Source organism: Eumetopias jubatus, unplaced genomic scaffold (genome assembly GCF_037043125.1).
Source record: "Eumetopias jubatus isolate StellerSeaLion01/CBP00866 unplaced genomic scaffold, mEumJub1_p1.0 scaffold_3, whole genome shotgun sequence".
Lineage (NCBI taxonomy): Eukaryota > Metazoa > Chordata > Mammalia > Carnivora > Otariidae > Eumetopias > Eumetopias jubatus.
Window position 1 is genome coordinate 54,713,624 of NW_028274809.1, and position 27,994 is coordinate 54,741,617.

The window sequence follows — 27,994 nt, forward strand, 5'->3', positions numbered from 1 at the left end:
GAGCAGGGAGCCCGATGCGGATCATGACCTGAGCTGAAGGCAGACGCTCACCCGACTGAGCCACCCAGGTGCCCCGGAAACATGCATTTTTAAAAGATACTCTTCAAATGTCACCTCTGTTGGAACTTTCGAGGGTGTTAGGTACACCAGCAGGGGGTGATCTTTAATAGCATTTCGTTCACCCCTTTGCTAAGGCTTTTGACCTGTCAAATAGGTCTTACCTGTGAACCACATGACGTGAATTTTTCCAAATAGGCTTTGGACAGGCAATTCTGCCACAACCATCCTTATGGCATCAGTTCTAACCTGTGATAGGCATCAAGTGATGAATAAATGATAAAGATAGCAACAGCCCAATATGATGATAATATGAATTCAGTAAATGATGAACACGGATGTGCCCAGTGCTCTAACAGGCTTCTGGGATACAGTATTGACCAACATTACATTATGTGAGAAAGACCCCCTCCCCTGCTCTCAGGGAGGGTTGTGGTCCGCCACACAGTTTCCTCTCCAACGCTGGGCTTGTTTCGCCTGCCTGGGGAGCGCTGCTGGCAGACCCCCCTCAGCTGTCAGATCTCTGACTCAGAGAATCACCTCACCCAGTGTCACACTCCCTTCCCAGCAGCCAGCATTTGCATTCAAAGTGTGGTCCCCTTGTCCATCTGGGGACAATCTGAAAGGCCATCCAGCTTCAGAGGTCCCGTCCCCCCAGGGTCAGCTGAGGCCTTCTTGAGATTACATCATAGCCCACATTCTCCCTCTGCCCAAAGGAGCTTCCTTTCCTTCCACATGTGGCCATCCCAAGAGCACTCCCTAATAAACTGCCTACCTACCAGTCTCTATCCCAGAATCTGCTTTCCAAGGAACCCAACCTACGACACTTGTACCAGAAGCACTACAAGAAAGCAGATATTAGAACTGGAATTTGGAGGGGTTCTTCTGCCACTTGGCTTACCAGATGAGACAACCACCCTCCCCCCTGGTGGTAGTTGGGACACAGATGTCCCCTTGCATGCAACATGATGGTGCACCGTAAACAGTTCGACCAGTACTGAACTAGGATAGGGTGCCAGTGGTGGGCACGATGTATCAGACAGTTGAGAAATATGAAGTGAAACAGTAAGGACAATAGAATTGACTGTTAGTGCTAAGCTCAAATGACGTCCTGGGAAAAGATAACAAAAGAAAGAATGATTAATTGGCAATTAAATGAAGAATTTTAAGACAGAGGCAGCAGAGTATTAAACTAAGGGTGAGGCCTTTGTAAGCATGGATCCCTGTGTAACTGACTATACAAGTCACACATCCGTGGCCCCAGCTATCAGCCCTGGCAAGTCATTTAGACGGTGAAATGAGTCACTTCATTCAAGGGTGGTCACATCCCCTTCCTTTGGCAGGCTGAATCCAGTGACGGGCCAACAAAGATCTGACCCTTCTGCTCTAATTTGGGACAATCCTAAAGGGCCATTCAGCTTCGGGGTTTCTCATGGGGTCAGCTGAGAATTTGGTTGAGACTATATTACAAGCCAATTCCTCTGTCCAATCTCCATTTCTTCCCATTCTTTCCACGGATGGTGATCCGTGGGATCTATCACCCAAAACCATTTGCTAAATAAACCTCCTGCTCCAGCCCCACTGTCTCCTTCTCGGAGTCTGCCCCCTCAGGAGCCCAACTAAAGCTAGAGAGTATAACTTAGTGAGAAAAGATATTAATAGAAAAAAATCAGATCAACTCTGTAATTTACAAATCACACAAAATTACAACTCTGAAATACTCTAGTTTCTCTTTAGACATATCTTTTGCCTTTTACTAAAATTTCTAGAGGAAGGCCTGGCTGTGAATCTGTAGGCAGTTTTTTCTTTTGTGAGCCTCTGTGGGTGGTCTGCATATGGGCTCCAGTGGCAAGGAGTATTTGCATTTGGAAAACATTCCTCCTGACATCTAAAGGATATGTAGGGTATGAAATATAAATTACCCTAATTTGAGGACAAACCCCACCATGAGTAAGCCCACATCTAGAATAGTAGTGTACTTCAAGGGTCAAAGAACAGTTAAAAACCATGAAAGTGCCCATATTGTACTATGAGTTCTAGAAAGTATAGATTCCCAACCCGAAAGCTCCAAGTATTAGAACAAAGAAGCGGCTCTTAATCGATGAGGAGAAAAGTGAATTTATTTGGACACAAAGTATAGCTTTACCTGAAAAATTGCAAACTTGTGGAAATTATTGAAGGCATGGTCCATTCTGAACATTTTATTCACTTGACAACCCATGCAGAATTATTCAAAGATAGGCAATCATGATGGCTTTCTGCCCCCAGATAAAGCTGATAACAAAAAAGGGAAGTTTGATCGAACTCATGGATACCTAGAACAGATTGGTGGTTGTCAGAGGTGGGGGGTGGGTGTGGGTGAAGTGCATGAAGGGGGTCAGAAGTCATAAGCTTCCAGTATAAAATAAATAAGTTATGAGAATGTAATGTATAACATGGTGACTATAGGTAGGAATACCGTATTCTATATTTGAAAGTTGCTTAAAAAGAGATCTTAAAAATTCTCATCACAAGGGGCACCTGGGTGGCTCAATCATTAAGCGTCTGCCTTCAGCTCAGGTCATGATGGGATCGAGTCCCACATCAGGCTCCCTGCTCGGCGGGAAGCCTGCTTCTCCCTCTCCCACTCCCCATGCTTGCGTTCCCTCTCTCGCTGTGTCTCTCTCTGTCAAATAACTAAATAAAATCTTCAAAAAAAAATTCTCATCACAAGGAAAAAAGTTGTAACTATGTGTGATGATGGATATTATTAACTGGACTTATTGTGATAATTTTGCAACATATACAAATACCAAATTATTATGCTATACATTGAAATGAATATAATATTATATGTTGATTATAGCCCAATTTAAAAAAAGAGCAAAGGAAAAAAGAAAGGAAAGTTTGGGCTTATTGGAAGATAACAGTAAAGCAAGCCTTGATTTAATATATTTAACATTTCCTGATTTCTTCATTTCCCTTTGTAATTGTTTTAAGGTTAGTTTATCAAATGGGTCATTTACGAGAACATGTGCAATGATTAGACAGGTGCTACTCAGTTAATCTGAACATCAGACAGGCCAGGGTCAAAAGAAAGGAATATATGCTTGTTTGCTTATCTGATTGTTTTTGTTTTGTTTTGTTTTTTTCGTCTGGGGCAAGAATGGGGTGGAAAGATGACCTGAACAATCTAGTTCTGCTTCCTAGGTTAATCAGACTGAGTGCACACCTGCAATGTGTCTATTGTATTTTGTGCTAGTAGATATAACTGAAGTTTGGAAGAAATTTACATATATCTCAGGAAAAAAAAGAGGCAGAAGACAGAAGCAAACTATTTCTTTTTTAAAATTTAAATTCAATTAATTAACATATAGTGTATTACTAGTTTCACAGGTAGAATTTAGTGATTCATCAGTTGCATACAACACCCAGTGCTCATTACATCACATGCCCTCATTAATGCCCTTCACCCAGTTACCCCATCCCCCACCCACCCCCCTTCCAACAACCCTCAGTTTGTTTCCTGTGGTTAAGTGTCTCTTATGGTTTGTCTCCCTCTCTGATTTCATCTTATTTTATTTTTCCCTCCCTTCCCCTGTGATCCTCTGTTGTTTCTTGAATTCCACGTATAAGTGAAACCAAATCATATGGAAATTGTCTTTCTCTGATTGGCTTATTTTGATTAGCATAATATCCTCTAGTTCCATCCACGTCATTGCAAATGGTAAGATTTCTATTTGTTTTTTTTTTTTTTTGGATGGCTGAGTAATATCCCATTTTATATATATTTATAGATTCCCAACCCGAAAGCTCCAAGTATTAGAACAAAGAAGCGGCTCTTAATCGATGAGGAGAAAAGTGAATTTTTATATATATATATATATACCATATCTTCTTTATCCATTCATCTGTCAACAGACATCTCAGCTCTTTCCATTGTTTGGTTTTTGTGAATATTGCTGATATAAACATTGGGGTGCAGTTACCCCTTTGGATCACTAGATTTGTATCCTTTGGGTAAATACCAAGCAGTGTAATTCCCTGGGTCATAGGGTAGCTCTATTTTTAACTTTTTGAGGAAGCTCCAAACTGTCTTCCAGAGTGGCTGCACCAGTCTGCATTCCCACAAGCAGCGTAAGAGGGTTGCTGGAAGTTCAACATTTGTTGTTTCCTGACTTGTTAATTTTAGCCATTCTGACCGGTGTGAGATGGTATCTCACTGTGGTTTTGATTTGCATTTCCCTGATAATGAGTAATGTGGAACATCTTTTCCTATGTCTGTTGGCCATTTGTATGTCTTCTTTTTTTTTTTTAAGGTAGTAATTAAAACTGCCCAAGCAGCAAAATTTATTGATACTGCACTACAAACAGTCTAAATTTAACACGGTAATATTTTTACAGGAAGCCAATATTTGAACAATCAACTGTAAAAATGTTTTAAAATACAAAAGGAAACCTTCATTCAAATTGTATTTTGTAAGATAAAATGTTTTTCATTTCTAAACTGGTGTTATTTACATCAAAAAGTTTTCAGAAAAAGAGCATAGTAACTGTTAGGACACAGGACTTTGTTCATTTTCTCAGGGGAGAGTACGGGTGGCGTTGCCAGCCAACTTTGGAAGTACAACAATCCTGGCAAACATTTAAACTCACTGGAAATCCTTAATTTATGATAGTCACACCCAATGTAAAGTGAGAATGTATGTCTTCTTTGAAGAAATGTCTGTTCATGTCTTCTGCAAACTGTTTTCAAGTATATGGGCTAAAACCGAGGAAAGGCATGGGCGTAAAGAGGTCTCATCTTAATTTTTTATAAGATGGATAATTAGAGCTCATTTAGGTGTTAGATTAAGAATTAGATAATAGATTAAGAGCAGGGTTTTATTACAAATATTTGCATTCCTATTCGGGAGCTTGTGCCTTCACTCTGCTGCAATCTCCTTCATGGCCAGACGGGGGTGATACTGCACAGTATTTAGTGATTTGAAATTCAGAAATTGATGGGAGTCCCCCTCATCCGTGCCTGATTGCTTGGATTGTTTTTTGTTTTGCTTTATATTTCTAATGAATAAAGGTAGACTTTAATGGCAGAAGAAAGCAGAGTAAGGATTTAATGTTTTGTTCATGCAAATAAACAGGACTTAAGCAGTAAAGGACTTAAGCAAATGTCCTCTTTTCATTTACTAATTGTACGACAGTAATAAGGATTAGTGGTAATCAAGAATACAATACAATTCATGTGGTGGTGCTAATGTCCTATTGACCAGCTTCTGCTCAATTCATACTGAGCTTTAGGGTTTTTAAGAATAATACGGATAGACTTTATTAAGGACATACTATGCTTCCTGACATGGAACCAAACATCTTACATGTCGATAGAAGACCATTTTTCATGCAGCAAGTATGTGAGCAGCTCTGCCGTTAGACTGCCCCAGGTTTGAATTCCAGCTCCAGTACGTAAATTGCTGTGTGATTTTGGATGAGTTGCCTAACCTTACCATTCCTCCGTTTTCTCATCTCTACTATAAGAGAGGTTGACTTCTGCCTCCGGCATGTTGGCATAACAGATGTTGGGCTAACCTTCTCACTGTAAGCAACTATAAAACTGCACAGAAGACACAAGGCTGTTTTCAGACATTGGATAACAGCAGAGACTGTTAACTCGAGAGGGGAAATGCAGGAGGGGAGCCCCAGTTGCTCTAGCTCTTTGCTCGAGGGCACATTCCAGACTGCAGTGTGGAGACGTGGAGTCTGGGAGACTTAGGAGATGCTGAGTTGGTGAGCATTTGGAGGGCCAGGTCCCAGAGGGAAGGGAGCTGTAGAAAGAAGCCTCCGAATCATGCACAGGGACCCAAGTACCAAGGCATCCATGTGCAGGGTAAGATTCCGTGAGGCCCAGCAGAGAAGGGTGATTCCAGAAGTCTTCCAATCCTGGGAAACACAGCCATTGGTGATCAACACCGTCTTGTGTATGTGACACATATTCAGAAGGTGTCACAATTTCCTACCTTTTTTTTTTTAACCTCTCTTATAATCTTTTTATCTACAGCATGCTGCTGTCAAAGAGAAACAAAGCTAGTTGTTAGACTAGGGTCTCAAACACTAGTTAAAGGCTGTAAGACAGATTTTATTTAGTACTACTGCAGTAGCGGGGAGACGCCAGTGTAACCTGAGCTCTACTCATCTGAAAAGGAAGGCAGAAGGACTTTTAAACACTGGAGTGTGCTAAAGGCAAAGCACTGAAGGAGGTTAAAGGATGTGCTTAGGCCATCTGTGTCTGCTGATATATGCCCCTATCCTGGCACAGAGCCTGGGAGACAGGGGTCCTATCCTTCTCGATGATGATGTTTCCAAGGAATGGCTCTCAGATCCTTGAAAAAGACATCTCTGCGGTTTAGCAGGTTTATATACATCTCAAAGGGACAGAGAAAGGATCGACAATTGTAAATTTCCTAAAGTAAATGTTCTAAGAAAAGGGTCAGAAGCCTATGTCAGTTATTAACTGGAACAAAGAATAAATTCTCTTGGCAGCCTTGAGTTTTCCCAGACAGGGGCTCAAGGCCTGCTGGGCTGTCCCAGGGACAAGGCCTTGGGATGCTACAAGTCATGGTAAAGTAGGGTCAGGTCTCTCAGTGAAGGGGGATGGGTGGTTGGATGAAATTGCTCATGCCAAGACTTTGCAGTTCTCACTGGACATGGGGATGATTCTGCAGTGAATCTGGATTGTTGTCTTCCTTTTGAGAGTAATGCTTCCCCGCCCCCCCCCCGCCCCCCCGCCCCCGGAAGGCAGTTAATTTACTAATGGATCACCTTGATTCTTTTGAGGGTGCTATAAAGCTTTGCTAACATGGGTCTAAAATAGCCCTTTTCTAAATCCAAGAGTAGCCCTACTTCTAAAGTATAGTTCCTCCAAGATGCCAAGTAAATGCCTGGTGTTTTGTGAGGTCTCCCCATTCTGACTGGTCCAAATGCCTATATCTCTTAGCACTGGGGGACCTCTGAATCTCTGTTCAGCTACTGCCGCTCCCCCCCCCCCCCCCGCCCCAGCAGCCGTTCTCTGCTGGACGTAGTAGAGTCTCACCTTGCACATATGCACCTTGGTATTTGGCCAAATGTGTAATTAACCCAAAATAAGACAAAGAAGAACAGAGGACAAAAAACAGATGGAACAAACAAAAAAACACAGAAGTAAATTGTAGCACTAAATCCAATCATATCAATACTTACATTAAATAAAAATGACTAAACATCACAATTAAAATGAGAATAACAACGTGTATAGTCTCTAACTTTCATTGAGTGAAGATTACCTAAAACAATACATGATAGATAGAAAGTGGCAGAGCTGGTATTTGGACCAAGTACATTTTATTTCTGAGCCAGCACTCTTAACTATTAACTTACAGGTTATCAGGTGCAATTCCCGTCTCATGTTTGGGTTCTGCTTTACCACATGCTGTCAAATCTCCCAGACTCAATTTGAACCCTCACAGAAACAACCCATTGAATGACCAGAGTTTTGTAATATTTTCTATAGACGGAATAGAAAGAGAACTCAGTCTTTCCTCCAGCCTAGTTGAATGAAAGGGCTGTTAAAGTGGTAAATCCTTTCTTATAGTTGAGTAAAAAAAATCTGTGTATCTTCTCACCGATCATTCCTATATGCTCTATGAATCAGAAAACAAATCTTCCCTTTCCTCATGTCAGACCTTCATCTCTTTAAGGATAGTTATTATGAGTCTTGCACTCTAAGGCCAGCTGAGGTAAGCCCTGCCAGAGAGGGTCAACACCAGCCAAGTTGGGTGAGGCAAGGTAATATCCCTTATTATATCAATCGACAGCCACGTAGGTACTTTTGTGAAGCAATTCCCCATCGAAGGATTGTATTGACCCTTTGTACAGTATCATAAAATCTGAAGGAAAACCCCTATTGATACTACTTCATAGTGATCTGCTACTATCAGGACAATATTGATATTTACTGCACTTATATTATAGTGAAGATAATTCTTTCTGGAAAATTCCTCATAAGAAAACTGAAAATCAAGTTCCTACACACTCTTTAGCCACCACTGCACAATCCTGCCTCTTGTGCCAGTGACATACTTCTCCTTTTTTCTTTTTTTTAATTAATTTATTTATTTAAGAGAGAAAGAGATTGAGAAAGAGAGTGCGAGCTGGAGGAGAAGCAGAGGGAGAGGGAAAGAGAGGACCCCAAGCAGACTCCCTGATGAACACAAGCCCATGGGGGCTCCATCTCACGACACTGAGATCATGACCTGAATCAGCATCGTGCGAACTATTCTTTCTGCCTATGGATGAAATAGAACTAGAGATCAACAACAAGTTGAGAGCTAAATCTCACAACTCTAGAAATTTAAAGATATAGTATTTGGGTTAAAGACAAAATTAGAAGAATAATCCCAAAATATTTAGAGCAGGTGACACGAAAGTACTGTGTGAAAATGCGTGCCACACAATAAGCAGTGCCTGAGGAACCATGTACCGCTCCAAGTATATTTGATTGAAAACATGATAAATAAGCTTAGGAAATAAGAGATTACAAACGGCCAACAAATACAGCAAAGAAAATGAGGAGGGAAATAATAAACATAAGGGCAAAGAAATTCATTAAGAAAACCAAAAATACTGGGGATTATGCATGAAACCAACGACAACCCTAATAGACCTCTGGCAGAATTTAGAGAAAAACCAGCAAAGGAACCAGGAGGGAGAAAATGCACAGACACAAAACAAATAATAAAAAGGGGGAAGTAATTACAGACACAGCCAATTTTAAGAAATAATAAACCAGTATAATGAGCGATGGTGCAGCAATAACTTTCAAAACCTAGATAAAATTGACAAATATTCAAAACATGTAAAATCCCAGACTAATAACCATTAAAGAAATTGAATTGGGAATGAAAAGCTCAACAAAACAAAAACCCAGACCCCGAACAATTTTAGGGATGAATTCAATCTAATTTTCAAAGAACAAATAATTCCTATTTTGGAAGAATCATTCCAGAAAATAGAAGGGATGAAAACTATTCAACTACTATTCTGGGGCAAGTACTATTTTTTTTTCTTACAATTTTAGTCATTTATTTGAGAGAGAGAACGACCAGTCGGAAGGGGCAGAGAGAGAGAGAAGCAGACTTCCCAGGGAGCAGGAAGCCGTACGCAGCTCCATCCTAGGATCCTAGGCAGGCAGACGCTCAATGGCTCAATCGACTGAGTCACCCAGGCAACTTCTGGGGCAACTACTATTAAGTAACCTTGAAACCAAATCAGATAGGGACAGAATAAAAAAAGGTAGTTCTAGATGATTTCTCTTACAAACCCACGGGGGCTGAAGATTTTCAGTAAAAGTCATTTATATTCCTATGCTGTTTCATCTTAACAGGGATTTTTAAAAAATGTAATACAAGTATATGTGCACTCTCCTGTAAACCCAAAGAAAACCAAGAATGATCTGCCACGTGTTGCACTTTATCTGCAGCACCTGTGACAAGCTGAGTTTGTCTGCTCAACATGCGGCAAAGACAGACTTGGAGACACCCCGTATGCAGCGAGGAATGTGTTTACTTGAGAGGCAGCTGGACAAGAGGAAGCGAGCTTGAGCCTCCCTGAAGGGGGAGATACGCTGATTTTGCTCATCCTGGCTGTCTATCTCCCCAAAGGTCTGATCTTATCTTTCCAGTGACTTCTCCATCCCAGTGTGATAGCTCTGCTTGAAGGCACAAGCTTGCTCTGGCCATGGGACCTTTATATCCATATGTCCAGGTGTTTTAAAGGCAAAAGAGAAAAGGTCTGAATAAAAAGTTGCAGCTGCACTTATTAGTCCTATTAAGCCTTTAGTTTGGTTACTGGCTTCCCACCTAGAATAGCTCCCGATGCCTTGTAAGCACTCCATAAATATTGGTAGAACGGAAAAGTGAACTCCCAAGGCCCACTTGTCTGTTTAGCATGAACTGATTGCACGGTTTTTAAACCTCTCTGTGGTAGGCAGAATAATGTCCCCTCGAGGATGTGGACAGGACTAAAGCTGTGAATATGTTCACTTACCCAGCAAAGGGGAACTAAGGTTGCAGATGGAATTAAGGCTGCTAGTCAACTGGTTTTCAAATAGGAAGATTATCCTGGATTATCTAGGTTGGCCAGATGTAATCACAGGAGTCTTAAAGGGGAAGGAGGCAGAAGAGAGAGAATTAGAGAGAGATGGTAGCACAAAAAGGATTTGGCTTAATGTTGCTGGCAGAAGATGGAAGAATGGGGCCATGAGCCAAGGAAAGGGGTCTGCCTCTAGGACCTGGAAATGGATCCTCCCGTGGTGGAGGGGCCCCTCTGGAAAGGGATGAACCCTGCTGCTAAGTTGATTTTTAGCACAATGAGATCTCCTGGGACCTCCGATCTGCACAGCTGTAAGATAACAAACGAGTGTTAAGCCACTATTTTTGTGTTTTTTTTTTTTTAATAGCAGCAATGGAAAACAAAAAAACCCTTTCCTAATTGCATTTACACTTAAGTGTACACTTAAAATTTTAGTCTCCTTTTACATCTATGTTTTTCCTTCTTTTTGTTGCAGCCATATCCATACATATCATTTTAAAAATTCTATTTCCCGGGGCGCCCGGGTGACTCAGTCTGGTAAGCATCTGTTCGGCTCAGGTCATGATCTTGGGATCCTGGGATGGAGCCCCACATTGGCCGCTCCTCAGCGGGGAGTCTGTTTCTCCCTCCCCTTCTGTCCCTCCCCACAGCTCATGCTCTCTCTCAAATAAATAAATAAAATCTTTTTTAAAAATTCTATTTTCCTTCACTACTGTCCGTATTTATTTTCTTGTTGAACTTTCTTCTGCTGTTGAACTTGGGCAAGTGACTTAATTCTTTGAGCCTCAGTTTCCATAACTTTAGGTTAATGATACCTCCTGTGTATATTGTTGGAACATCAGAGAGAATGTTTTAAAGCACCTGGTGCAGAGAAGGTTTTTAATATCATTATTATTATTGTGTAAATACCGAATGCCATGAAGGGGGGCCCATAGCTTAGAAGATGGAAAGATAAGGAAGCCTAATTCGTATTATTGTGGAAGGCCCTAGAATAGCTTTAGAAGAATTTTCTTAGTGTTTATTTTGAACACTTGCATAAGGATTAGTTTGTACTTTGTGACTAGAGTCCCGATATTATTGCTGAATTTTTTTGATGTATGCTACATGTCTAAGTCAGGTTGGGCTACTATATAACAAAGTACCATAGGCTGAGTGGCCTATAAACAACAGACATTTGTTTTTCACAGTTCTAGAGGCTGGAAATCCAAGATCAAGGTGCTGGTGAGAGCCTGCTTCTTCATTTTAAGGGCACTAATCCCGTTAGTGAGGGCTCCACTTTCATGACCTAATCACGTCCCAGAGGCCCCACCCCCAAATACCATCACTTTGGGGGTTAGGTTTCAACATGCTAGGTAGGAGCTAGATAGGAGCAGTAGACTCCCAAGTGTTGAAGGGGAATGATAGAGACAGGCGCTGGAGGCAAGGACCATGATAAATCAACTACACATTAAAAGCTGGAGGGCTCAACATCCTGACCTTGTGGCTTCCAAGACCTTGGGCCTGACAGATCAAGAGCCACAGGTGAAGAGTATGCCCTCTCCTCTTCCACCTCTACACCAGGATAACCCCTAGACTCTTTATAATGCATTTGCAACCTACCCCCCCTCCCCAATGGAGAAAGGCTGCCATGACGTTTGGTACAAACCTTGTAGGGTCAATGCCCAACACCCAACCTGTGGGAGGAGTTTACCAAATAATTGGAAACAGCCTCCATTAATGACCACCCCACTGTACCTCACAGCTCCTCCCAGAGAGACCCAATAATATCCAATCCCAGAACAACCTAGGGGCCACTTCCACCTGGTCTGATTAACCTGAGCACAGATCCCCACATAAAGCTCGTAAGGAATCTAAGGATCAAGACCTCCGTTCACACAATGCAGACTCTCTCACCAGTACGAAACATGAATTCTGGGTGGAGGGAGGCACAAACATTCAGTCGATGGCACTACAAGAGCACACAAGATGGGTCACCTATTTATCTTTGTTAAGCCTTGGTATTGGGCTCTTTATGGGGATTTTTTTCGTGGTGAATGGGGAAGTATATTTCTTCTTCATCATATGCTTATGAAATGACCCTGGTTACTTGGCCTTGAAGGAAGAGATCTTCCTTTAGTTTTCTTTATAATTAGCCTTATGTGAGAGGTCTTTTCAGAGCCAGGCAACCAGGAATATTTCTTCTAGAGGCATTCCAGTGGAGAATTTGAGATTTGAATCATAGGTGAAAGAACTAGATAGAGTCCTAGATAACACCTCCAACCCTGTCATTAAAAAAATCAGGACTGGGGCGCCTGAGTGGCTCAGTCGTTAAGCGTCTGCCTATGGCTCAGGTCATGATCCCAGGGTCCTGGGATCGAGCCCCACATCGGGCTCCTTGCTCCACGGGAAGCTGCTTCTCCCTCTCCCACTCCCCCTGCTTGTGTTCCCTCTCTCACTGTCTTTCTCTCTGTCAAATAAATAAATAAAATCTTAAAAAAAACATAAATTAAAAAATTGGGACTGCCCCAATTAAGAAAGTTGGTAGTCGAGACAGATTGCACCCATAACTTTTAGACATTTCTAGACCCCAGTTTGGGGGAGGGGAGACTAACTCTTTTTCAAGGATAAATCTTATGTTTGAGTTTGGAAGGAACAACCTGCCACTGCATTTTGGCCTTGGCTAGAAACCATGCTGCCGGTTGTGCCCTCACAGTGTGATCCTGAGTGATGTACATGAAGAGAATCTGGGCTATAGCTCGCGGCTTACTGTTGGGTAAATGAGCCATTCGAAATGCAGAATTATTGTTGGGGACTCTTCTCAGTAGGAAGCCATTACCAAGGCCCCAATGCCAACGAGAAAGCATGTTAATTCTCTTTCCCTTGATGGCTAATAACTTGTAATAATCATTACATGGGCCTGCTGGGTCCCAGCTTGTGAGTTTCTCTACGATCAAAGTTACCCTCATGGGCAGGCTGTGGTTAAATAGACTCTTTAATCTCTGTCTCCATGAAGTTCTGTTATGTGCTGGTCCAAGAAATTGAACTGGTGATCTATAATTTCTTTTTTCTTAAACACAAGAGGGCAATTTTTAAAAACAACTTTTAGATTTGAAGTTAATTATGGATTTATGGCAAGTTGCAAAGAAAGTGCAGAGAGGTTCCCTGTAGCATTCACCCCATGTCCCTAAAGGGTTACATCTTACATAACTACTGTACAATATCAGATCAAGGAAATTTAACAGTGGTACAAGGTGCATATACATCTATGTCATTTCATTATTCAAAAATTTTTTAATTGCAGTAAGATGTACATAACATATCTTAACCATTTTTAAAGCATAGAGTTCAGTAGTGTTAAGTACATTCACATTGCTATGCAACCGATCTCCAGAACTATTTCATCCTGCAAAACAGAAACTCTGTACCCATTAAACACCAACTCTTCATTCCTCCCTCCCCTCCACCTCTGGCAACCACTCTTACACTTTCTATTTCTATGAATTTTGCAGGTGTTTCTTAGAAGTAGAATGCAGTCTTTGTCTTTTTTGTGACTGTTTAAATTCAATTAGCATAATGTCCCCAAGTTTCATCCATGTCATAGCACATATCAGAATTTCTTCCCTTTTTAAGGCTGAATAATATTCCACTGTATGCATATACCACATTTTGTTATCAGTTCATTTATCGATAGACACTTGTGTTGCTTCCACCTATTGTGAATAATGCTATGAACATGGATGCGCAAATCTCTCTTTGAGACCCTGATTTCAATTATTTTGGGTATTGTTAGGGGCTTAATTGTGTCCCCATCAAATTCCCATGCTGAAATTCTAACCCCCAGTATCTCAGAGTGTGACTGTATTTGAAGAGAAGGCCTTTTAAGAGGTGACTAAGTCAAGACGAGGCGATCAGGGTGATCCAATCTGACTGCATTCCTTTTAAGAAGGAAATTTGGTTACACTGAGAGACGCCGCAGGTGTATGCATATACAGAGAGACAAACATGTGAAGAGGCAACAAGAGGGTGACCATCTGTCAGCCAAGAAGAGAGGCCTCAGAAGAAACCAAACCCACCTGCACCTTGACTTGGACTTCTAGCTTCCAGAACTGTAAGAAAATAAATGTCTGTTGTTTAAGACACCCAGTCTGTGGCATTTTGTTATGGCGGCCATAGCAAACGTTTACAGGTATATACTCAGAAGTGGAATTGCTGGGTCATATGGTAATTTAACTTTAATTTTTTTTTTTAGGAATTCCCATACTATTTTCCATATCAGCTGCACCATTTTACATTCCTGTCAACAGCGTACAAAGCTTCCAATTTTTCTACATCCTTGTCAACACTTGTTATTTTGTTTTTGTTTTTTATTTGTTTTAAGAATCACCATCCTAATAAGTATAACATAGCATCTTGTGGTTTTGATTTGCATTTCCCTATTTAGTGATGCTAAGCATCTTTTAATGTGCTTGTTGGCTATTTGTGAACTTTCTTTTTTTTTTTTTTTTTGACAGAGAGAGGAAACACAAGCAAGGGGGAATGGGAGAGGGAGAAGCAGTCTTCCCTCCAAGCAGGGAGCCCAATGCAGGGCTCGATCCCAGGACCCTGGGATCATGACCTGAGCCAAAGACAGACGCTTAATGACTGAGCCACCCAGGCACCTTATTTTTGTACTTTCTTTGGAGAAATGTCTATTCAAGTCTTTTGCCCATTTTTTAAATCAGGTTGTTTGGCTTTTTGTTGTTGAGTAGTAGGTTCCTTCCTTATCTTTTAAAAGTCCTCTTTTTAGGCCTAAGTCCTCAGAAAGCCAAAGGCCAGCAGGAAGAAAGGGCTTCAAGGAACCTGATTTTGGAAAGAGTGGGGGATACGGTTATATAGGGTAACTGTATAATTTATTGTCCAAACCAGGATATATTTAAGAAGGGAGTGTTAAAAATAATTACAATTATATGTTTTATGAAATGTTTATTTATTGACCAACAAATTCATTTTATTGTATTGGTGGACCTGTAAAATAGTTCTACTCAAAAACAATTTTTTAAAAGATTTATTTATTTGAGAGAGAGAGAGCATGAGTGTGTGGGGAGGGGCAGTAGGAGAGGGAGAGAGAGAATCTCCAGCAGACTCTACACTGAGCGTGGAGCCCGTCATAGAGCTTGATCTCAAGACCCTGAGATCATGACCTGAGATGAAATCAAGAGTCTGATGCTTAACCGACTGAGCCAGCCAGGTGCCCCTACTCAAAAACAATTTAAAAACAAATAACCTTCCACCTCAAGAAAACCACAATACTTCCAGGATGTCTTTTTTCAATTTTTTAAAACCGTATTTGTGATTAAATTCTATGTGCATAGTTATCCAATCACATGAATTGAATGAAAAAATTGAACTACTTTTGGAATTATTTCAATTGATTTTCTACTTGAAGCATCTTATGACACTGGTATAAAATTGGCATTGCTAACGAAGCCAGCACACCGACAGCTATTTCTTCGTGTGAGCATGCACACAGAAACTTGGACTTACAATGAGTAAAAGTAATTTAGAAGTAGAGATGTGTGACCTGAATGAAAAGTTATGTTTCACAGAGCAATATGAAAATGCACCTTCTGCTGCTGTATGTGTTAGATCTTGATCTTCAGGCACAATGTTCTTAAAATAACAACTAACTTTTCAAGTATATGCTGATGTCTCTTCAGCAGACTTGAACCTTCTGGAGTTTTGTTGTGTCGTTTTTTGTTTTTTGAATAATCTGGTTTTCATGTTGAGAGACCGAACGTACATACAGACAATGGCCAGACGATATATGACAATAGAATTCTCACCCAGAACCTCTGCAGCCATCAGCCCAATCAGCCCAGAACTTCAGGACTTAGTCAACGGCTCCAGCTTCCCTATTTTTGCCTCAGTTTCCAACTCAGGACCAGAGAAAGCCAAATATGCTTCCCAAGTTAAATAAGCTATATTGCTTCTAGCAACCCTGCCTCCATCCTCTCGATACCAACAGCTTTCCATCTAGGCATATCTGAAACTTTGTTCAATATAGAACTTTCCAACTCCCCTGTCTGCCTCTGAGCCAGTCTCTGCCAAACACAAGTGATGGTGGCTCCATTGCTAAAGCCAGCTCTGAATAAGTAGCTTCTGTCCTCCTGGGGATGGACATTTGTTTCCACAGTGTGGTCAACTTCATCACGGTGGATGAACTCACCAATGGTGAATGATAAATGTTGATAAACATTTTGTGCAAGTCACATATTCTTCATCAAATTTCCTGAGAAAGAGAAATTCCTATTTCATGTTTTGACTCCTCACTGAGGAAAAGACACCACTTGGATAAAGAGACTCCACAGAAAAATGTATTAGTACAATGGCTGTAGGCAGTAAATGTAGCGTGGATGATAAGAAATACAAAGACCCTTGCATTCTCTGTTATCATTTATTTTTTAAGATTTTTTGTATTTATGTATTTATTTATTCATTTATTTATTTATGAGAGAGAGAGCGTGCAAAAGCAAGTGGTGGGGAGGGGGAGGGACAAGCAGACTCTGCATTGAGCGCAGAGCCCAATGCAGGGTTTGATCTCAAGATCCAGAGATCATGAATTGAGCTGAAATCAAGAGCCAGATGCTGGGGCGCGTGGGTGGCTCAGTCAGTTAAGTGTCTGCCTTCGGCTCAGGTCATGATCCCAGGGTCCTGGGATCGAGCCCCGAGTTGGGCTCCCTGCTCCACGGGAAGCCTGCTTCTCCCTCTGCCTGCAGTTTCCCCTACTTGTGCTCTCCCTCTCTCTCTTTGACAAATCAATAAATAAAATCTTAAAAGAAAGAAAGAAAGAAGAAAGAAAGAAAGAAAGAAAGAAAGAAAGAAAGAAAGAAAGAAAGAAAGAAAGAAAGAAAGAAAACCTCCCTTAAAAAAAAGAGAAGTGTTGGATGCTTTAACCAACTGAACCACCCAGGTGCCCCTGTTATCATTGAAAACTGATTTTCTAAGGCTCTTGCTTGTTTGGATGTTTGCCAAGGGAAAACCGTAAGAGGAAAAAACCCACTATGTTGAAACATCAGTATTTTTGTTTCACTAACAGGTTATCAAAACAAAACCCACTTGTATTGGTAGAATTTTCAAATTTCTGCTCCTGGTGATAGACAACAGATGCCACTTGCTTGACACGAACCACTCCCGGCTCTGGCCTTAGCACAGAAAACATATTCGCTGTCAATTCTCATTTGTGTAAGGATGCCGTCAACTGAGTATACAGGCATATGCTTGCTCCCATGGAGTTTCCATGCTACCTTTATATTCTCACTTATAAGGGCTTAATTTAAAGTTCACACAGGTGGGGCACCTGCGTGGCTCAGTCGTTAAGCATCTGCCTTCGGCTCAGGTCATGATCCCAGGGTTCTGGGATAGAGTCCCGCATTGGGCTCCCTGCTCTGCGGGGAGCCTGCTTCTCCCTCTACTGCTCCCCCTGCTTGTGTTCCTTCTCTTTGTCAAATAAATCTTTAAAAAAAAAATAAAGTTCACACAGGCTCTTTTGTGATTTTTTTGGTGACATTTTCCTTCTGCTCCCCAAGAATGGTATTGATAAGATGTTACCTTTTAATCTCAACTGTCTCATTAGGCAACAAGTTCACATGCCAGTGAGAATAGAAAGTGAGTTTGTTTAGAGAGGAGGGCTGAGAAGCGTTTTCTCATTTATAAACGATGGGACTTCTCCAATTCAAACAAATATTTTTCTCGTTTCAAGTTAAGTATGTTATAGGAGTCTGGTTTTCCTACTGCTTTAAACCAGGGTTTACTTGAGTCAGGAGTTGGCTATTCCAAAGATCTATTTAGTGCCATATGAAGTCATCCAGTCTTCGCGCAGACAGGAGTCTAAATTTAGAATGATACCCTAGGTCACTCACCCTCATAAGAGTAGTGGCCAGATGCAGTATAGTATGATGGAGAACTCAAAGAAAAGGCCAGAGGCAGGCCAACGTTAAAGACCGTCTCGTTGAGAATGTGGTGTTCTATGTTCCTGCCTTCTTTATCCTTAGAGGTGTATGCCTTACTGCATGAGGCTACTCAGGAATGGGTGCTACTTATTCTCCCTACCCCCAACTGTTACCTATTTTATTTTCCTATTTAATTAACTGAATTAGTCACTTTCATGGAACTGGAAAATCCTTTTTACAAAAAAGGTTTCAACACATACTTGCTTATTTTTAATGTAATGAAAAAAATTCAAAGTTATTTTCTCCAGAGACTTTCATTTTCTTCTGTCTGCAGTCCCCACAGGGAGCTGTCTTCATCCATTCATTCATTTAATAAATATTCCTTGCACACCTACAACATGCCAAGCACTATTGTAGGTAAAGGTGGTAGATTTGTAAAAGAATCATTTTGGATGTCTTGACTTGAGCATCTAGTTAACTATGAAATTCTATGTTATTGAACAAGAGCTTTTTTACTTCCTCTGCATTTGCACTGTGCAACTCACCTCCTCCTGCTTGTTAATCCATTATGGTAGACCTGATAATGTCCCCCAAAGATGTCCTTGTCCTAATTCCTGCAGTCTGTGAATGTTACTTCATATGACAAAAGGGATTTTCCAGGTCTGATTATATTAGAGATCTTGAGATGGGGAGATTATCCTGGATTGCCTGGGTGGGCTCTCATTATAACCACTGTGTTCTAATAAAAGCAAGGAGGGAGATTTGACTACATGAGAGGAGAAGGCCCTGTGATTACAGAAGCAGAGATTAGAGGGATGTGGCCACAAGCCAAGGAATGCAGGCCTCCATCAGAAGCTGGAAAAGACCAGGAACAGACCAGCTGGGCCAACACTTTGATGTCAGCCATGTAGGACTCATTTTGGACTCCTACCCTCCAGAACCCATAAAAGAATAAATATCCACTGTTTTAAGCCACTAAGTTTATGGTAATTTGTTAGAGCACCAATAGGAAACTCATACAGCTTCAGGCCCAGGTTTTAGAATTCATAATTGTGATTTACCAAAGTAGAGTCTGGGACATCTCTAAAATCACTAATGTTGTTCATAAGTTAGCAGCTTTGCAAATTTCCCACTGGTTAGAAAAAAGAAAATTTCTTTCTTGTGGTTCCCCAAATCTGTTGGGAAGGTAGCAGCACGTAGATGGTGCATTGGAGAGACAAGCTCTCCCAGAATTGTCAACGTGAAAGCATGGATAATACCACCCACATAGATTTGTCATCAGGATCTGTCCCAAATGCTAACACAGTAAAAATAAACATCTAAATGAATAATGAACAATCTGAGGGGTTCTAACCATGCTAGCTTTAGGCATTTTCATCAGTTGAGCTAGGCTGCCTGTGGAAAAACATCTTTTTCTGGACAAAATAAGTTTAGAACGTTCCATTAAATATTATTAACTCTGTCTGGCAAATTTGTGGGGAATTTAGAAAATGAGTTTGAACTCTCAGGGCTGAGACTACAAACCTGAACGTTACTGACTGAGAAAGCCACGCTGGGGGTGCTCCCTGCCCTGCCATCCTCTGGTATAATCAGATACTGTGTTGCTGCCTAGTTAGGAGCTCATCTGTATTTATCTGTGTGCATCTGCATTTTGTACCCAGGAAGCTAAAATGAAACCAAGAAATCACTACCTACAAACCCACAATAGTGTCATGTAACTGGGGCTATGTGTACTCAGAAGAGGTTCATTCTCTGGCACGATTTCATCCTTGGACCAGGGAAGTGACATGGCAACCATGATTCTATAATCACAAACTACACAAATAAAAGTCTCATCTACTGTGTCTCTTTGCTACTTATTTTCCATTTGCTTTCTATTCCATACAGCAAGGAGAGTGGCATATCTTTGGCATCTGAAGTTCTTATTTTCTCAGTCTGTCTCTCCCTTTCTTCCTCCCTCCCTCTATCTCTCTAAGAACTTCTGGTGTGTACGCAGAAAAGGACGCAAGGAGGGAAGATTTCTTTGTGCGCTCCTGCCACCCACATGGACGTTTCTCACTATAATCCTGGGACCCCATCCCCAGGAGGTGTTGTGACAAGACCCTCACATCTCCGTGGTTGGACAGCATTGAGATGAGGCACCACCCCATGTACGCTCCACAGTGAACTGGGTTGTTGAAGGGGACTATGCGCTTAACATATTCTAGCAGGATTGAAATAGGCCAACTGCCAATATTTCTAGAGGAAACTGATTTGGGGATTCTAGTGACCAAAGGCTTGGTATATTGCTTTGACATTTCCTCTGAAAACACTTCTTCCTCTACCTCTTTATAAGAAATTAGAGATTTAGAGGTCAAGACTGATAAATCTTCTGCTTACAATGTGTACGAAGATTAAAAACAAAATACACTGTCAATATTTTATTGAAAAGGTTTTCCTCAGTGACGTAAAAATACTCCTTATGAATAGTCTCTTTCTGAGGGAGGACTATTGGATGAAGAAAAACCAATCCCTAGGGGCTTTCCCAAGAGCCCAGCAATGGAAAAACTCATCTATGACGGCTTGAGTTTCCTGCAGCTTTTAAGAACTACATATAATTTTACTCCTATAATCTAGAAACAAAATAGAAAACTGAAACCAGCTTCCTAAGCCTTCATATAAATAAGTTCAAAATTCAGGGAGAAATCCCTTGTCCTAGTATTTGATTTGAAAACAGGTTTTGCATTGTTAGTACATGAAAAAAGGAGCTGGAAATGTAGTCAATGTAAGTATTCAATTTTCTTTAAATCCAACTTCAAGTCTCTTGCTGGAGATACCAATATTTACTCATTTTGTGGACAGGTCATTAGAACACGCTACACACAAAACTCAAGCCTCTTTATGTAGTTTAAAATTTATTGAGTTTTCTGTGCCCTTACAAATGTTAACATTCTGGTACACAACATTCATTGAAGAGGCACAATTCTTATTTTGAGGTGGCACATATTAGACAATATTTTTCAGTGAATAATTACTCTTTCAGTAGGAAATTTAACCACAAGCTATTTTTTTCTGTAGAAAGTTGCTTGAAATTCTACTCCTAATATAAGATAAAATTGAATTTTTCTATCTCAAAATGACCATATGCAAACTAACAGTATGACTATTGCCTTTATACGTTCAATTATAAGCAGAATAATTTCACAGTGGAGTTTTTTAAAACAAAAATTTTAAAAATATATTTTCAGGGAAGAAGCTGATGTGGATAAAGAATTTGCTGCTATACCTCGTTATGAAAATCTGTCAGGTACCAAGAGTGTGCTTTGCCATGGAATTTCCCTGTGCGCTTCCACAGGCCAGGAGGCCCTCCTCAGCCCAATTTTAAAACTTCCCTTGGAGGCATGAACCAGATCTAAGTGGGGATGGAAGGTGAGGCAGGAGAGGTTGATCCATGGCTTCGAAGAGTAGAAATTCTGTGTATCTGGGCTGGTTAGAAATCCCCCAGAACAGGACTTTTACGGTCTCTGGTTAACGCAGTCTCATCTTTCAGGTTTCAGAGTTCTGTCCTCCCTTCTCTTCACCTCCATATCACAGCACTGGCCTTGGGACAGAAGTCATCAAAGTGACAAGCCACGCGTGGCAGGGTGAGTCACAAGTCACTGGGCTCTAGTCAGTTTTTATTCCTTGAAGTAGACTTTCTTGTTGACTCCTAAATGTCACAATGAGACAACAAAAAACAAAATCCTGAGATTGGAGCAGGGAGCAGGGAGTGGGCAGTTGGGCCAGCCCATGCTCATGGCGGTTTCCCATCTGCCTCAAAATTTCTTAGGGGCCAAGTGTGCTTGGTAAAATGCAGATTCTTGGTCCACACCCTAGATCCAGGGACTCAGAATCTTCAGAGGGAAGCTCAGAAATCTGCCTGTAAATAAACACCCGAGGCAATAACTTGGCCCCCTGGGATCCATCCATGCGCCCCCAAGGAGCATGACTCTCACCCCCACTTAGGGAACCTACATTTCTTTCTCAGATTCCGTTTCTCTTTTACCCATTCTTGACTTTTTTCTTCACTAGCATTTAATGTCAATCATGCTGTATTTGACAGTCTCTGGAAAAGTTTTCTACTTTTGAGCCACAGGCTTTGCGAGGCAGGAAGGAAGGAATAAGCTTTCAATTTGCTCAGTGGCCAATGGTGGGAGCTCCCTGGACAACAGCTTCTTCATTTCCATTTCTTTCTGAAAGTTAGGCTTACTTGATTTCCAGATGAGGAGTGAATGCATTAGGAAAGATGGAAAGGCAGTCTTTTTTGAGCCCTGGAGGTTTCAAATGTTTGTGACCCAAAAGGGGGGTTAGGGTTGGCAAATAATAAAGAAAGCAGCCAAGCCTTCCTTCGTCATCATCAAGACACCATCATTTTGAGAGCAGTCGTTCTGGATTCTCATAGTGTTCCTTACAAACAAGAGGAAAACCCTTCCCGGGGTTTCCACAGCACTGCCAACAAGTTCATCGTTACCATTACTTTGGATACCCCCCCCCACCCACACCGAAAAGATGGAAATGAATTCATTAACTTACACGGCCATTTTGATATGAAAATGGTTTATTGTCTCCTATTTAAAATCTAAAATTTCTACTGGGCTACCAAACCTAGAACTTAATGAGATCCTCTTGTAACATGTTAGTATTGATGGTGGATACCGGGGTAGTGGCGGAGGAGGCGGTTGGGGGCACAGGTCTACCGTATGCACACAGTCTTCTAGAAAAACCCCATATGCAATACAAGAAAATATGCAGATTTTTAAGAAGTAATGAAAGTAGATCAATGATTGCCTCGGTGTGGCAGATGGGAGGGGGCAGGGGAGGGATGATAAAGGGGCAGAGGAAATGTTTGGTGGTGATGGATTTCATTATTGTAATTGTTGCGATGGTGTCAAGAATGTACATATATGTCAAAATGGATCAAATTACTCATTCATATATGTAAAGTTTATGCCAGCTCTATCTCAGTAAGAGATGGAGTCTGGAAATGACTGAAAAAAGTTTCTAGCAACTACATCGTTTCCTAAAGAAATAACTGGATGACGATAAATAGAGGGTGCGGGGAAGTTGGTGCCTATGATAAAAGAAGTAATAGTTTTAGCATTCTGCTGTTTAACAGTATTAAATTGTCGCTTACCTTATTAAAGTAAGAAGAAACAGGTGGACTAAAATAGGATTATACCTTATTTTCTGAAAACTTTAGATTCCTTTTATCACAATTGCCCTAAATTTATATTTAGAAGGAAGCATAATGGGAAAAAAATTGGAGAAACTAAGAAATTCTTGTTCTGTTTTTTTTCCTACCAATCTGAAGAAACCAAGGAAACGAATAATATGTAATTAGGGGGCAATTTTAAATCCATGAACATTTAATAGTGTTCCACAGAGGCTAAATGCAGGGGTTCCCTGCAACTGTGCATAAATACTGCATATTTTCCCCATACTCAATGACACAATGCAAAAGAACAGACATGTGTATCCCTGCCCCTCACTATGTTAGGACCAGAGGAAGGAGAAAAATGATGGTGGTTTTGGAAAACAAAAGGATGCATGTAACAGACAGGAAACTGCCCCGTGTAATCTTGGGGCTTCATTTGCTCTGAATGTTGGGCATGCGGCTTCATCACAGAAATTTTTAAAGAATTCTGTTTTTAGATCTCATTTTGAAAGAATTAGAGGTAACCCCTTCTTAAGCAATTTATCATTTTCTCTAATAGCAAAGGCTGCAATGAGGGTCTTACAGTTCAGTCACATAGGTGCATTCTCAGTTGTCTTCCCCAAAGAACCTATGTAAGGTGTGTTCTCACAGTCATGTGTTAAACCTAAACAAAGTCAGTCTTAACAGAATGATTCATGCAACGTATGCTTTAAATGTATCAATTTTACAAAAGAAGTTCAGTTAAAACCTAGAGGGTTTGATCATGTTTTGATAAGCAGTATTTCCAAAGGATTGGGACGCTTTTTGAAAACAAAAAAATAACCCCAACAAAACCAAAAACACTTTAATCTTAGCTCCAATTACATTTTTTTCCATCTTTCCCCCAAAAGAACATTTCTAGAGCACAAGATAGATGCATAATTGTTTAATTAGATACATTATATATATCCTGAACATAATGGCTCCCATAGAAATAAACTGGTATTTCGTACACAAACTTTATTTACTGTGCCACATTCATAATATGACCGCTTGAGCCAAGTGCAAACATTTATTACACCCCCTGGTGTGTGAGGAGCTCTGCTCCCCCAAACACTTCATTGTCTCGGATGACAGGGAACAAGATTAGACAAGATGGATAATTAATTTTTGTAATAACAAAATTATACATTAGATTATGATTATAAAGTCTTCTCCAGTCACTAAGCAAACCATCGATTGGGTTCCTCTCTAATCCCTAACGACTGGTTAGTGGGATTGCTGAAAGGCACCGGGACCAGAAAGATGAAGTGGAGCAAGAGTTTGGAAAATCAGCAGCCTGGCATCCTTTGCCTTGACAACCCCTTGGTTTCTCTTCCTTGGAAAATACATTTGGTAGTTTTTATGTCACATGTAATTGGCAGGCAATATTAAAAGGTATCTTAAATGAGGTTTATTTTTACAACTGCCTGGAAATTATGGGGTACTTGTAAGTAACACATGAAAAATAATGACTTAATTAAAAAAAAACCACAACAATAACAGCAAAATCTGAGAGTAAATCTCCACCATGGGTGGCAGCATATGGAAGCAAAATAATTGGTTTCTGGTCGGCCTCTATGAGTGCTGGTGTGGGCCGTTGGTCTGCTCAGTCTAGCCACATCCACAGGACCATCATTACTTATTACTGCTTTCCTTGATGACCAGCTCAGAAAGACGAAAGAGCTGATGAATAAATCACGGGGGAGGTATAAAGACCTATTAAGTCTTCCTCTAGTTTAGATTGTTTGAGGGGAAAGACAAGTAAGTAAAGGACCCTTGAAACAAAGAGGCTCATATAAAATTCTAAGAAAGAAGTCAGGTTTTATCAGGAATGATTTAATACTTACTCTATCCTTTTGCGGTTTAAACTAGTTTCAAAAGCCCCCAGATTATGCGGATGAAAATCACAAACAGGGTAAGTCTCACTGTTCTAAAACCGTGATTTATCAATCAAAAGTTCAAAAAAGGGCAGTGGGGCAGGGGGTGTGAGACCATTACATGGGCATGAATACTTAATAGGGAGATTTGTGAATCAGGTATCATAGGAAGATTACCTAAAACTTAATTGAACCCTGGAATTAGGAGTCTAATCAGACTATCTGGATCTCAAAAGAGATTTTAAATCTGGGATATTTTAAAATGTGGTGCTTTTCATTAATGTGACATTCTTCTCATTCTCATCCTAATCAGAGTTTCAGGTTAGCTCTGACCAACATTTACCTACTTGATTTGTTAGCTTGAACTTATCTAGTGAAGGTCCTTTCTAGTAGTTACTCTTTTTCCCCATTTCAGCCCGAATGCCAGGTACGGCCGTTGCTTCCCCGATGGGCCCTGGGCCCTCTTTCAGGTGTCGGGCTGATACGCCCATGGTCACCTAATGCCTCACCTTCCTACTTCTCTACTGGAGCACTTTTGCTCTGCAGAATTCTCTTCTTATTTTTAGGCTACATATTTTGAGACTGTTCAGGGAAGTGCTAGTAAGTACAGACCAGAACCCCTTTAAACAGTATTTAAAGCTTTACCGATTGTGGAAGAACAGACTTCTGTGGGGAAGACAACTGAATTCTAATTAAATTCTAGTTAAAATTAAAGGCATGTATCTCAGGATGCAGATAAAAAGACAATGAATGCACAGAAAAAAATCAATAACAAGGGAATAATTTTACTACCTCGAGGCAAGCCACCTACAGATTTAAAATGGGAATTAAAGGCATTGAGAAGCCTAGGGAGGGTGTTGCTCTAGTGGAATGCTTAGATCTGGTGATGGATTAGGGAGTTTACTTTTGAAAAGGAAATTTCACTTTAAACCCTACAGTACACATAATGTAGGGCCTCAAATACAAGGAGAGGGATGAGCTTCAGAACTAACACACTGCTCCACCTAGTGGAGACTCCAGAGTTTTCCCTTCTGCTCTCAGCGGCAGGTGGGGTTTGAGAGCGGGTTAGCCATTAATTAGGAATGCTTGGCTGAGGAGAAAGAACACTAAAATCAACACCTCATAACAAAATGTAAACGTCAATAACCTTGTTATCAGAGTTTAAAATAGCACTTAAAATCTGATGGTAAGACCCTAAGAATAAAATATATGTAATTTTATAATTCTCTAGGAAAAACTCTGAAGAGATTTTTTTTTTTTTAAACATACAGGCATTTATATAGTCATCTACGTGCAGAAACTCAGGAACACTGATGCAAGTTTCTTACAAAAGCCTCTGTATATTGGAAGAAAAAACAAATCCTGAAGTATGCAAAGCATATTTCTGCCCCTCCCCCCTGCTTTTGTTGGGATGGATAAATTCCTTAGCTTGTTTTATTATCTCTGCCAATAGCAAGGCAAATGCCTAATACGTCGTTACGTATCTGTACATACAGAATCACTCGATGAAAATATAAAATATGATTTTGCATAGAACTCATTTAAACAATGCAAATAAGCTACTAGTACTCTCGCTTCTGTTCCCAGTGGGCTTCTGCGAGTGCCCAGGGCTGGGGCCCAGGACAGAGATGCGGGTTACATTGTGCTCCACTCAGAAATAGTTCCGTTTACAGTGACTCCTAAGCCCACGCAGAAATTCCACATGCTTTCTGTTATTTCCGTCTACGCTTTTAACACTGATGCCAAGTGTTCAAATCAAATACAGATATTGCCAAAGAAGAGGGCACACTGTGAGATTAGGCGGAAGAGGGTTTATTATCTGGGCGCAGGACAGGAACTTGACGAGCAATGTGAATACAGAGATCTACTGAGCACACCTTTTCCTTCTTGCCCTTCAGGTAGAGGAGACAGTCACCAACGTATCAAAGTAGAGCGTGTGTAGTTTACCTTTTTAAAAATCCACTTACGTTAGTCTCATAATTGTTCTGAGCCCAGAAAGTGAATCATGCCGTGATTCAAAAGAGCTGTCCCTCACATAAACCTATGAGCACACATTTAAAAAGTGATTTATTGTACATCTTTGCATTTCTTAAGGCATGAACAATGGCGTACGGACGGAACAGGGTCTGAGGAGTATCACATCTTTTTTGACAAGGTCAGCACAAGTACACCACATCAAACGGACACACTTGAAGTCTGAGCTGACCAAGTGCCGTGGCACGGGAGCTTCTATGATGCGGGGATGGTGCTTCCAGACAAAGGACCAAAAGCGTGGTTTATATGTCATGTTGCTTTATACTCTCTGGATCGGCTTTAAGCACCAGTGACAGTTTGTTTTCTTTACAAACACTTCAGACTTTGGGTTTGATATTCCGCTCCTTTTATTCTGCTTTTCAAGGAGGGCGTGGATGTTTTTTAAGGGATATGGTTGCAGCAAAACAGAAAGGATCCAAAAGTGGTTAGGGGCCTTGTCTAATGCACTTCTGAAAGTCCATTATAAAGATGAATAGAAAAGCAAACGGTCGGTTTTCAGTCGACCCAGAAACCACGCGGAGCTCTAGGAAACATAATTGTGCATAGTTATTTATTCATTCAGAGCATGATATGTTGGCTAGCTCTACATTCCCAGTTTACCAAAGAACAGGGCTGTCTACTTTGCTAAACCCAGGGTCCTTTCGCAGCTCCCAGTAGGTATCATTAGAAACCCAGGCTTCTCTTTGATTGGCATCAATGACTTTTCTGTGGAAATACAAGAATCAACATTAGACACAAATGACGTCAAGGTGGCCTGGTCATTGGACCCTCTCCCGTAGACAGGATGTGTATGGATAAGGGGTACTTTGTAAGTCAGTTAGTGTCCT

At 40.8% G+C, this 27,994-nt stretch overlaps 1 protein-coding gene across 2 annotated transcripts in view; it reads right to left on the reverse strand.

The window, feature by feature from the left end:
• Positions 1-24,145: 24,145 nt before the first annotated feature.
• The window catches only part of OSBPL6 (oxysterol binding protein like 6), a 207,483-nt gene continuing 203,634 nt past the window's right edge, over positions 24,146-27,994 (reverse strand). For both annotated transcript variants that reach the window (XM_028123062.2, XM_028123077.2), the window contains one exon: positions 24,146-27,872. In XM_028123062.2, the coding sequence (XP_027978863.1) occupies positions 27,764-27,872 (109 nt within the window). In that variant the 3' untranslated portion in view covers positions 24,146-27,763. The remainder of the gene's footprint in view (positions 27,873-27,994) is intronic.